Source organism: Chanodichthys erythropterus, chromosome 2 (assembly GCF_024489055.1).
Source record: "Chanodichthys erythropterus isolate Z2021 chromosome 2, ASM2448905v1, whole genome shotgun sequence".
In the NCBI taxonomy this organism is placed as follows: domain Eukaryota; kingdom Metazoa; phylum Chordata; class Actinopteri; order Cypriniformes; family Xenocyprididae; genus Chanodichthys; species Chanodichthys erythropterus.
Window position 1 is genome coordinate 31,258,962 of NC_090222.1, and position 13,539 is coordinate 31,272,500.

The following is a 13,539-nucleotide window of genomic DNA, read 5'->3' on the forward strand; positions in this document are numbered from 1 at the left end:
GTAAAAATCAAAATTTTCTTGGGGGGGGTCAAAACAATTATTGATGAATCCTAAACTCCTTTTTGTTGTCATGTAAACTAGTTATCAAATTAATTTGAAAAAAATGTTAATAATGCTTTCTGCTTTCCAGTGTCCTAAGATTTAATTTATATGGAAAGAAAAAAATTGTATACAAAGAACATGATGCATGTTGCATGATTTTATATATATATATATATATATATATATATATATATATATATATATATATATATATATATATATATATATATATATATATATATATATATATATATATATACATATATATATATATATATATATATATATATATATATATATATATATATATATATATATATATATATAGATATATTATAAAAAAATGATTAAGCCAAACGATATTTAATTAGTGTATCATTATAAATGCATTGTTTATAAATATTGTTACAATTTTTTACTTGACTTACAATTTACTATGATTTCTATTGTTTTGATGTTCATTTCTAGTCGTTTTCTATTAAGGCAGATTCCTTTTATCCATCTTTTGTCTAATTCCTTGACTGTCCTTATCAGAGGAAGCTATATTTTGAATGAAATATTTCATGAAGGATTTTATCTCTCTGTTTGGTCAAGTGATAATGATGGGTTAAAGTTAAACTAACTTAAACTAACGTACGTTACCTGGATTTTGTTTAACGAGCAGCCAATTGGCTGACATGAAATGCTTTTGGAAAACTGACATGTTCTGTGGTGTGACATGCTTCATCTAAAACTCTCATCAACATTTTGTAATAATTATACATGCAATTTGTGTGACCAGATTAACTGAGAGAGTATATGGAATAATTGTGCTTTTAAACCTGTTTTATTATTATCATTTGTCCATTTAAAATTAATTAGTGAAATGTGTTTTAAAACTTAAAATCTGAAATGTAAACGTGCACACTGCACAGTCCAAGAACCTAAACCACTTTAAACCTTGTTAAAACCATGTTAATTTTTTAAAAAGTGAATATTATGTCTTCTAGCCATTTGTTTGTAGACTTGTCCTCTACTTTCTACTTGTTCTATAGTTTTAGCCAACACATTTCTGCTCCTGTTGTGTCTACTACGCTGTACTTTCCTCCACAACTGCGATATCTCTGCATGTCTCTCTCTTTCTCTCTCTCCATTCATCTTTTCTCCATTATGTTTCTCAGTCTGACCCCCTGTTGAGAGAGTGACACTCAGACACAAACTCCCTCCTTCCTTCCCACTTTCGTCTCTTTCCTTTTGCCGTCTGACCTTCTTTCAGGCTCTCGCCTTCCCTGTGCGTTCTCCCTCTGCTTTTCTCACACTTCCTCCTCTCGTCTTTTCTCTCCTCTGTCTTCTCCTGTGTTTCGCTCCATCACTCTATCTTTGTTGCTTTTGTGGCCCTTCTCTGTTCAGTCTTGTATCTCTTGCTCCTTTTCCCCCTCTAAATCTTTCCTTTTTCCACGGTTCTTTCTCTTGTTCATCCTCCCAGTCCACCTTTGTGTTTCTTGCAGAATCTTTCATCTCCTTCCACCTTCATTTTTTTCACTATCTTTCTGTGTGCGACCTTTAAGAGAATTTGCATTGAGGATGTATTTTGGGTTGCGCAGCCGTTAGTAATTTTTCAGTACGTTTCTGCCTGAGTAATGGTAAACGTGTCTCTATGTGCGTTTTTCTCATCATTTGTTTTCAAGAACGATGTTCCAAGTTGTAGTTCTTCAAAAAAAAAAAAACTTTAGAAGCACTAACACCTCATGTTTCTCTCTTTTTCTCCATCCCTCTCTTTATATCCTCTAGCAACAGCTGGATCATCAAGACAAGAAGGTTAGTGTTTATTGCCATACACCTTACTTCTAAAGTCCCTTGATTCTTTGTATAAAATGACACATTAAAAACAATTAGGCTATATACACTATATAAATGTATTTTTTCTAATTTTATAAATAAAAGTATTATATATTACTAAAAAATGTCAAATTAAAAAATTGCATATTTTTTTCTAAATATATACACACATTTTAATTAAACTATATTTTTTGTTTATATATATATATATACATATATAAAATATAATTTGTGTGTATGTATACTGTAAAAAATAATTTATGATTTTTATAAGATTTTTTTTCTTTTGACAAATCAACTTAGAAAACTAATGTAAACCAATCACCTTCATTGTATTAACACAAATTTTTAATTTCAATGAACTCAAATTTTTATGGCAACCAGGTAACTAACTTTATTAAGTTAAGCCCTTATATATATATATATATATATATATATATATATAATTTTTTTTTTTTTTACAGGTGCTGGTAATATAATTAGAATATCATCAAAAAGTTGATTTATTTCACTAATTCCATTCAAAAAGTGAAACTGGTATATTATATTCATTCATTACACACAGACTGATATATTTCAAATGTTTATTTCTTTTCATTTTGATGATTATAACTGACAACTAAGGAAAATCCCAAATTCAGTATCTCAGAAAATTATAATATTGTGAAAAGGTTCAATATTGAAGACACCTGGTGCCACACTCTAATCAGCTAATGAACTCAAAACCTTTAAATGGTCTCTCAGTCTAGTTCTGTAGGCTACACAATCATGGGGAAGACTGCTGACTTGACAGTTGTCCAAAAGATGACCATTGACACCTTGCACAAGGAGGGCAAGACACAAAAGGTCATTGCAAAAGAGGCTGGCTGTTCAGAGCTCTGTTTTCAAGCACATTAATAGAGAGGCGAAGGAAAGGAAAAGATGTGGTAGAAAAAAAAATGTACAAGCAATAGGGATAACCGCACCCTGGAGAGGATTGTGAAACAAAACCCATTCAAAAATGTGGGGGAGATTCACAAAGAGTGGACTGCAGCTGGAGTCAGTGCTTCAAGAACCACTACGCACAGACGTATGCAAGACATGGGTTTCAGCTGTCGCATTCCTTGTGTCAAGCCACTCTTGAACAACAGACAGCGTCAAAAGTCGCTAAAGACAAAAAGGACTGGACTGCTGCTGAGTGGTCCAAAGTTATGTTCTTTGATGAAAGTAAATTTTGCATTTCCTTTGGAAATCGGGGTCCCAGAGTCTGGAGGAAGAGAGGAGAGGCACACAATCCACGTTGCTTGAGGTCCAGTGTAACGTTTCCACAGTCAGTGATAGTTTGGGTTGCCGTGTCATCTGGTGTTGGTCCACTGTGTTTTCTGAGGTCCAAGGTCAACACAGCCGTATACCAGGAAGTTTTAGAGCACTTCATGCTTCCTGCTGCTGACCAATTTTATGGAGATGCAGATTTCATTTTCCAACAGGACTTGGCACCTGCACACAGTGCCAAAGCTACCAGTTACTGGTTTAAGGACCCTGGTATCCCTGTTCTTAACTGGCCAGCAAACTCGCCTGACCTTAACCCCATAGAAAATCTATGGTGTATTGTGAAGAGGAAGATGCGATATGCCAGACCCAACAATGCAGAAGAGCTGAAGGCCACTATCCGAGCAACCTGGGCTCTCATAACACCTGAGCAGTGCCACAGACTGACCGAGTCAATGCCACACCGCATTGCTGCAGTAATTCAGGCAAAAGGAGCCCCAACTAGGTATTGAGTGCTTTACATGCTCATACTTTTCATGTTCATACTTTTCAGTTGGCCAAGATTTCTAAAAATCCTTTCTTTGTGTTGGTGTAAAGTAATATTTCTAATTTTCTGAGATACTGAATTTGGGATTTTCCTTAGTTGTCAGTTATCATCAAAATTAAAAGAAATAAACATTTGAAATATACCAGTCTGTGTGTAATGAATGAATATAATAAACAAGTTTAGTATTTATTTATTAGTGAAATAAATCAACTTTTTGATGATATTCTAATTATATGACCAGCACCTGTGTATGTGTGTGTGTCATAGACTGTAAAAAAATATGGACGTAGCGTCCGTGACGTCACCCATAGAGTTCTGAACAGCAATTTTGAAGCGAAAATGAGGACGCGGCCATCTTAGCTGCGCGTCACCGCACGTCACTCCCGGATAACTGAAAATGGGCAAAGAGGCGGGGAGGTGGTTTAAGCTGATGTGATTGGTTGCTGAAACCACGCCCGCCTAGCTCGACGTGACCACGTTAGCAAGCAAAGGAGCTATCTATCTAGATACTATCTAAATTATTAATAAAGATAAGTTTTAACATCAGAAAGTTCTAAAGGTTTACTGTCAATTTACGGTGTTTTTTTAAGATATAGATGCTCCAACACCAGTAATTTGTGTTGGGTGTGCAAATAACAACATGGAAAATCAAATGGGACTTCATACCTTTATAATAGAGATCGCGAGATGAATCCAATCTGTGGCACTTGGGTAAAATATAAATGTCCATTGCAAAAAAAAACATTTCACATTTCTTCTGAATGATCTGCTCTCTGTCATCGTTCTTCAAGAAAGGATGCAATCTGAGCAGCGATCATATCTAACAAACAAATGAGCCTGTGTCCAAAGTATATATATATTTTTCAAAATAGCGCAGCAGTTTTAGTTATAATATCCAAGCAGTGCTGTCAGAGTTGTATATCCTCCTGGTATTGTCATTGTAGTAACTTAAATCTCGCAATCAAAACTTTCAGCAAATGCCACGATCCAACAACGTGTGTTCTGTGTCTCTTCCCCATGCATGCACACAGACACACATCAGTCTCGAATATTATGCAGCAAGCCATATTTTATAATTGTATAAAATAATCGAGAAAAAAACAAAAACGGCTGAGATGCCAAATTCAGCGGCAGCTGAGGTAACATGACGCCTCACAGACAGCAGCGCACTCTACCTGTCACTCAAGTGACCACGCCCTTAATTATGCAGAACTTTAAGGCTTAATATAATTTAAACGGATAAGTTATAAAAAAAATTCACCCCCCTCAGAGTTGTCATGAAGGGCAAAAATAGCAGTATAGACCAAAACCACAATTTGAACCAACTTGTAAACATGTTTTTTTCTGCTTTAAACATATTTTAACTATTTAACATGGGACTCTATGAGATTCTGCTCTCTTTTGGAGCCTGTTCCCTAGCGGCCAGTCGATGAATTGCAGTTTAAGTTACTTCCGTATTGGCTTCACGAGAGAAAGGGGGAGGTTGCCGCTTGGTGTGTGTGTATAATAAATATAATGTAATATAATATAATATAATATAATATAATATAATATAATATAATATAATATAATATAATATAATATAATATAATATAATATAATATTGTGTGTGTGTGTGTAATGGTTTACATCAAAAACGTCTATAAAACATGCTCAACATTTAATGTTTTATCATTTATCTATTTTTTTTTTTTTTTTTTTTTTTTCTTGGCAGTAACCATTTCAAATTGTGGGATGAATTAAGATGGCACAGGAAGAAAAAAAAAACTTAATTATAAAATGTAAAATAATTATTTGAAAAATGTAAAAATATTTTTGTGTATTTATTATTTAATTAATTTCTATAATTTTTTTATGACCATAAACAGAATAAATTCTGTTTTTTATACATCTAAAACTGCATTCTTGAATGGTGTTAAGAGCCATAAAAGGGGCCAGATGTTCCTCACCCCTGTGCAAGATGATGTGGAAGCTAAAATAGGCAAAACAATTAAAACTCCAACATGGGTTGATACATACATTATAAAACCTTAGATTTGGGGATTTGGTGCCGATATACAGTATGCATCCCAAATATGTATGTGTAAACGTGTTTTATATGTTTATTTATGTTTACATGCATGTGTACATTTATATTTATTTGTTTGTCTGTTTACTTTTTATGATTATTATAGCCACAGAGAGACCATCACACAGCAGAGCTGTCCATTCTGTGACAGTCGGACGACTTTCTCTCCTCCTCATCCCTCTCTTCTTGCATTATTTCCTCTAATTTCTCTTCTTAAAGCAGAAAACCTAAAAACAAATGCTCTGTTGCAGCATACATTCCTCCATAACAGTTTGCATTACAGTAAATGCTTGTTCTACGTCTGTGAATTACACACAAACACACAGAGACTCTCTCTCTCTCTCTCTTTCTCATACTCTTTTGCTGTCACTTTTGTCACGCTATTAATCTCCATCCCTCTGTTTCCTTTCTGGCAGTCTCTCCGTCCACTCAAAGTGGCTCTTTACTGCTGTCTTCTCTGATAAAAGTTCACTCTGTAACAGAGCGACACTAATCTACCTTCAAAGAGCTTATCTTACTGTTCATTTTCTTTTAATCCATCTGTCCTTAAGAGTCCTTTACAAGCCTCCGCTCCCCCCCCCCCCTCTGTCCTACTGTACAACAAACTGAGCCAAAGAAGAAGAGGAGGATGAAGCTCCCGGTCCTGCTGTTTGTACTACTGAGTGAAAGATCAGGGACAGAGTGACCATTCATACATGATCACTAACATATCCAATGATCAATAGCTAGAAAAAATATTTTTTGTACTTTTTTTAAATCTTAGTAAAAAAAAAAAAAAAAAAGGAAAAAAGGAATACATTGAAGCCAAAGCCAGATCACAATTGAATTTGCTGTATTGACTTTATGCAACCTGGCAGAACTGTAGAATTACCTGGAATATCCTGGATTTTTTTTGTATCTTTTGAATTTATGTTCGGAGTCATGTGCGATTCATTCTCACAACTGTATATGCTGACTGAGCGACACGTGGAAAACACAGGAAACAAAAGAACTACTTCCTGTTCAACTTTTGTGGGGCGTGTCAGTCACCACCCAGTATGGACTCTTCTGATTGGTCTGCGTGTTTCCTAACTCTCTGTAAAGTGTGAAAGCCGTTGGGTGATTCATTGGGCACTTAATCAGGTTCAGACAACATGATCACTTCTCTTCTTCCTCCCCCCACTTACATAAGTATTTGTGGGTATGTGAATTATATAAAATGAAAGTGTTCATTTTGAACTTGAGGAAATATGCAAAAAAAAGAGAAAGAGAGAGAAAGGAACTTTTTTTTCAGTTAGTCTGAAATAATGCATTAATTATAGAGAATATATTGAGTATTGTTGAAAATTTTTGTTTAACCGTTTGTATCTTTTTTTTTTTTTTTGGGGGGGGGGGGGTTAAAATGTACAAACTTTTAATTTGAACAGTGAATTATTAGTATTAATTCAGGATAACATATTTAAGGAGATCAAGAAAATAGCCCAAAATAAGAAAAACAGAACGTTTCTATTTACATAATTTAAATATTTTTCAAATGCATATTTTTTTGGTTTATTTGTTACTTTGTATTTTAAATAATTGTTTAGAATTAATATTTTTAAACTTCCAATTCAGTTCTAATGAAGCAAATTTGCCCCCTTATTAAGTTCCAGAACTTAATACATATTCTGTTTTTCTAATTTCTGATGTTTTGTGTAATTTCAAATTTTCAGATGCAAATAAGGTTTGCCAAAACAGAACAATCAGTTTACAGATTTTGTTTCTTTGTTTTACATGGTATGTAGTGATGTTTCTTTGTAATTTGAATGTTTCACATTTTTGTGAAGTGGTCAGCATCTTCTGTGAAGAACTTTTGTCATAGCCATTTTTCTATGGCAAAATGAGCTGAAAAAATAAATGCTTTTCAAATATCAGTCTCTGTTTTTTAGAGTGTGCATTCCAGTTTTATATTTATTTGAAGATGAATCTGGAGTCAGTAATATGAGAGCCAGTAATATAAGTAATTTAGGAAAATCAGGTATGGTTTATTTTCAGTTTTTTTTTTTTTTATCACGTAGTAACCTGTATTTATATTTTTAAATAATTCTAATAATTTTGTTAGATAAGAATGAAATATTTGTTATTTGTTTAAGGGAACATATTAATTTCAGTTTTAATATGTTATATATTTATACCTTAAAAATGCAATATTACAATTCAAAAACAGTCAGTGCATATCAGGAAGTGTGTTTGTCTCCTCTAGATGGCATCTGTTCCACATTGAGCCACAGAAACTCTATTGATGAAACTGTTTATATGGACTTTACCAGAGAAGAGAAGGTGTGTGTGTTATGAGTCACCATGAATCATTCCTCACGAGTGCCACCAGAACACAAAAACAGTGTCGAGACCACAGGCGGTGTTTTATATGCAAGTAGTCATAATATGCAAGTAGTAAAGGGATCTTTAAGTAAAAGGTCAAAAAATCCAAATGTAATAGTGTAACTGACTATCATCATAATCATGCATGGAAGCAAACTGTTTAAACTATAAACTTAGAAGTTTAAATGCTTCAGTGTTGCTTTGTTATCCCTAAATATTGTTATCCCTGTATTTCATATATTTTCTTAAAGGGTTATTTCACCCAAAAAAGAAAATTCTCTCATTAATGCTGCCTTCACATGCTCTCAGAATTATCGTAAATATGAGTTTATAGGTAAAACATTGCACACGGACACCCTCTCATGTCAAAACTTGAATGCGATAAGCTCGTAATCACAATTTCAGAAGTGGGAATTATCAAATTTCTAGCATGAAGGCAGCAGGATTACTCACTCTCATGCCGTTCCAAACCTGTAAGACTTTTGTTAATCTTTGGAACACAAATGAAGATCTTTTTGATGAAATCTGAGAGCTTTCTGTCCCCCCATAGACAGCTAAACTCAATCTGTTCAGTATTTAAAGCCATCATGTCTCTTAGAAAATTTAGGCTAAATCACTGTTCAAATGGATTAGTTTCATCTCTTTTATGAACTTTTTGAAGAGTCAAAGTGGTAGTTACATAGCTGTCAAAGAAAGGACAGAAAGCTCTCAGATTTCATCAAAAAGATCTTCATTTGTGTTCCAAAGATGAATGAAAGTCTTACAGGTTTGGAACAACATGAGGCTGAGTAATTAATTACATAATTTTCATTGTCGGGTGAACTAACCCTTTAATGGAATTGTTCATTCGCTGTATGTGTGTGTATATATATATATATATATATATATATAATATATATATGTATGTATTTATATTCGTTTCATTATATGATTTTTTTTATTTATTTACAGTACTGACCCTACTACTTTTCTTGCAGCAGTAGTTTTTATAAGCAACATGAAAGAACATGTATAACGCAGGTGTCATAATCCGTCATGGGACTATCCTGGTTTCTGTGGCTTTTTACCTAATATGTAAAATACCCCCTTTCCTAAAAAGATTTATCAATGAGATATGACTATGACTATGTATGGCTTTAGTAACATGTTTTTAGAAAAAAAAATTCATATAAAATATCTTCTCTCTCCAATTCTGTTTGACATCAAGATTGCAGATTCTCACTAGAATGAAGTGTCAGACCCAGCCTCGGTTAGACCTACAGTATAGGAGCCTAGCTGGGTTGAACCTCTCTCCCCAACACAATGTTTGTTTTAATATCCAAAATAATCAGTATACCACAATAATGTAATAATAATTGTGTTAACACCTTTTAATAAGGGTATACATGAACTGTGGTGCCTGCAGGAAATGTTTAATGACTTGTAAAACGTACCCTGGAAAAAAAGTGTTAAACTGCATTTATATTTTCAAGGATCTATCTCTATTTTCACAAAAATTACTTCTTTAATTGCTACTTTTTTATGTAATTTGTCTGGTTGATAAGCAGATTACATTTTTTGACTTAAATAAAGACAGATAATGTAGATTATTTCAAATATATATCAACATTTTGGAAATTGTTTTGATGTTCATTGAAATATTGTTTAAAATGTTACTTTTCAAAGCAGGTGTACTCATTTACACTGAGCACTGCATATATATATATATATATATATATTATCACTGTTTCCTGTGATTGTAATTCTTGTGTACATGTTTTGTTTTTTCATTATTTTGTGCTAGAACTAGAGGTAAAGAGGAAGAAATGATCCGTTTATGTGCGGTTTGAACTGACACACTACAGCAATCTGTCATGACTCATTAAAGAGCGGCAAAAACACATTTATTGTTTGAATTTCTTAATAAAACCAACAGCAGAGACATTGTTTCATATTAAAAGCAGCAAAGGCCAAGCTTATTGTGATTCTTGGATGGCAGGCGATACGTTTAGTGAAGTTTTGTTAGGCTACAGGCTACTTTGTTACACACTTAACAGAGATGACCTGGTGAGTCTGTGAAATATAATAGTGTACTTATACTTGAATTAATACTTACTTCAACATGATCTCATGATTATTGAAGACATGAACTAATCATGAGCCAATTAAGAGTTTACCTTAGTCATATTCATGCATGAATAAGACAGCCTTAAAGGTGCCATCGAATGTTTTTTTTTACAAGATGTAATATAAGTCTAAGGTGTCCCCTGAATGTGTCTGTGAAGTTTCAGCTCAAAATACCCCATAGATTTTTTTAAATTAATTTTTTTAACTGCCTATTTTGGGGCATCATTAGAAATGCACTGATTCATGCTGCGGCCCCTTTAAATCGCACGCTCTCCACCCCCTCCTGAGCTCTCCACTCTATCACTGCATAAACAAAGTTCACACAGCTAATATAACCCTCAAAATGGATCTTTACAAAGTGTTCGTCATGCAGCATGTCTAATCACGTAAGTATAGTATTTATTTGGATTTTACATTTGATTCTGAATGAGTTTGATAGTGCTCCGTGGCTAACGGCTAATGCTACACTGTTGGAGAGATTTATAAAGAATGAAGTTGTGTTTATGAATTATACAGACTGTTTAATAATGAAAATAACGACGGCTCTTGTCTCCGTGAATACAGTAAGAAACGATGGTAACTTTAACCACATTTAACAGTACATTAGCAACATGCTACCGAAACATTTAGAAAGACAATTTACAAATATCTCTAAAAATATCATGCTATCATGAATCATGTCAGTTATTATTGCTCCATCTGCCATTTTTCACTATTGTTCTTGCTTGCTTACCTAGTCTGATGATTCTGCTGTGCACATCCAGACGTTAATACTGGCTGCCCTTGTGTAATACCTCGATCATGGGCTAGCATATGCAAATACTTGGGCCGTGCATATTAATGATCCCGACTGTTACGTAACAGTCGGTGTTATGTTGAGATTCGCCTGTTCTTCGGAGGTCTTTTAAACAAATGAGATTTATATAAGAAGAAGGAAACAATGGAGTTTGAGACTCACTGTATGTCTTTTCCATGTACTGAACTCTTGTTATTTAACTATGCCGAGGTAAATTCAATTTTTAATTCTAGGGCACCTTTAACTACATGTTGCATGTTTAATAGTCAATGAATTTGATATTTAATAATAATAGAAGTTTATTTATGTATCCTACCCTTATTGTAAAGTGTTACCATAATTATAATTAGGCTATATTAATAATTCCCAATCTTCAAAAAATGTTTTGGCCGTAAGTCAGGAGGTATGAGTTCAATAAATTAAATTATCATACTTGTTGTGAGCCTTAGATGAATAATACAAAAAAATACAACAATAATACAAAAGTACATAGCCCAAATTAGAAAAAAATGTTTTTTTTTTTCTTAAAGTGCTGTGAGACAATCTTTTTTCCGCTTTTAGTGAGCAATAATTTGTAATATCAGTATTTAAGAAGACATACCATATTAAAGCCCAGGTGTCATAATCGGTCTGATGAAATTATTCTAGTTTGTGTTGCTTCTGTCTTTGAAATATATCTATAATATCCCTTTACATATTATGCAGGTCATTGATGAAGTGATGAATCTGGAGATTTATGAATGCAATTTAAAACTCTGGAGTTAATTTCTAGAGAATAGAATTTCAACTCATCACTGCGTTTTTAAAAGAAAACAGAAAAATGCATTTACAGTTATTTAGATTTGATTGCATTTATTACAAGCTAGTTGTCACCCTCTGAGGCTGTGATCAAAGCACACAATTTCACAACAGTCCTTTTTTAAAACCAAAATCCAAGAGAAAAACTAGGAGATATTTTTCAACCAACATGCAAACACAAACATTAACAGACAAAGGCGCTAAAATCTGAGGGCATATACAATATACAGTACACAGAGCAAACAAAGGGGAACTAAACAAGTGAATGAATCAAACAAACAATGTGTAGCCATGGAAACAAACAAGCAGAACTAATTAACATAATAGAAAAGTAACTATGAAACTCAGGTATGAATGGAACAGAAAAAAATGACAAAAACAAACTCAGAATGTGACAATTGTTCAGTAATTTGAAGAATTTCTGAGTCTGAGACAAAATAAAAATTTGCAAATAATTTGCATCCTAACCATCCTTCCCATGTTTCGCCTCAACACCATTCCTGTTCTGGAAGATCATATCAACCTTAAGTTGTCATGCATGTTTCATGCATTACTCACAGATATAGCCTTTCATGAGTTTGAATACTTTCTCCTTTTCCTAACCTTTCCTACTTTTGGTGAAAGAGAAATCCCTGAATGCAATTGAAATTTGTTAATGTTTTGTTTTAGAATGTGATACTGGTCAGCATTCATGTAGATAGTAATGCATTTTCTATGATGGCATACGTCCACCACAGATTCTTTCAAATCTTTCTTTAAGGCACAGGCTAGGTGTTTCAGAGCCACTGTCAGAAGAGTTGGTGTAAGTGGACATCCTTCTCTAAGCTCTTTGTATTGGTCAGTGCTTGGAAGCAGCTTTTCCACAATCTCGAAATCGCGTGGGGGAGATGGATGGATGGGCTTCAGTGATTTCAAAGCTTGTCTTAAAAAATCTCTTTTGATTTTTTTGGGTGTGCTGCGAAAGCTAACAATGATGAAGAGTTTGTAGCTCATTTTCATTGTTTTGCTTTTGAATGAGGGCTGAAGAAATCTTTCAATTCGCCTAAGAAGTATTGTGGCAAGTATCATGTACTCTGCTCCAAAGTGGTACCTTCCGTTTTCTTTCACACTGTCAGTGAAGCCCTTAGGAATTTCTCCTCTAATCATTTTGTTAAAAAGCTCTTTAAGTTCTTGTGATTTTTGCTCTTTGTTAATCTTTAATGTTTGCACATTTTCCCCAAGCGGACTTTCGTATGCTACAAGCGAAATTAGCGCTTTTAAAACTTCAGCTTCACTAATTTCACCTGCTCTCCTCTTATAAGGCCTCTTTTTAATGCCCAGGCCACTGGAACATGAGAGAACTGTTGTGTTATTTGGTTTTGGCAAACACAGACTCAGAACTACAGGGTGGTGATCTGAAATATTATGCCTTGAATCCTTTGAGATTTCACAGCTCTCAGCAAGCCACACTTCATTCCGCGGCATGAAGACCATGTCTAGTCTTGATGCACCCCTCTTCTTCTTTGTTTTCTTCTGGCCTGATGCTTTTTTGATGATTTGCTGTTTGGATGTTTTCCACGGAAAACGAGTGAATGAATCTCTCTCGTAAGGATTGTTTAGTCCCCAGATATCTACAAGCATTAAAGATGAGATGAATTCCTCGAGATAAGGTCTAAGGGGCTCTGTATGTCCTGTTGGATACTCCCGGTCAAGATCTGGGTTTAGAACAGTATTGAAATCCCCTGCAACTATCAAGACACCTTTGGCAGTCTGATACAGATATTCAGAAAGGCGCTG

At 34.0% G+C, this 13,539-nt stretch overlaps 2 protein-coding genes across 2 annotated transcripts in view; one reads left to right on the forward strand and one right to left on the reverse strand.

Annotated features, from left to right (window-relative positions):
• si:dkey-246i14.3 (ephrin A4) overlaps nucleotides 1-7,081 on the forward strand; it is a 61,848-nt gene extending 54,767 nt beyond the window's left edge. Inside the window, exons 4-5 of the mRNA XM_067396030.1 lie at nucleotides 1,813-1,839; nucleotides 5,830-7,081. Of these exons, the coding sequence (XP_067252131.1) occupies nucleotides 1,813-1,839; nucleotides 5,830-5,927 (125 nt within the window). The 3' untranslated portion in view covers nucleotides 5,928-7,081. The remainder of the gene's footprint in view (nucleotides 1-1,812; nucleotides 1,840-5,829) is intronic.
• Nucleotides 7,082-11,845: 4,764 nt separating this feature from the next.
• The window catches only part of LOC137027697 (uncharacterized), a 2,679-nt gene continuing 985 nt past the window's right edge, over nucleotides 11,846-13,539 (reverse strand). The window contains exon 2 of the mRNA XM_067396043.1: nucleotides 11,846-13,539. This exon is cut by the window's right edge and continues 380 nt beyond it. Within this exon, the coding sequence (XP_067252144.1) occupies nucleotides 12,334-13,539 (1,206 nt within the window). The 3' untranslated portion in view covers nucleotides 11,846-12,333.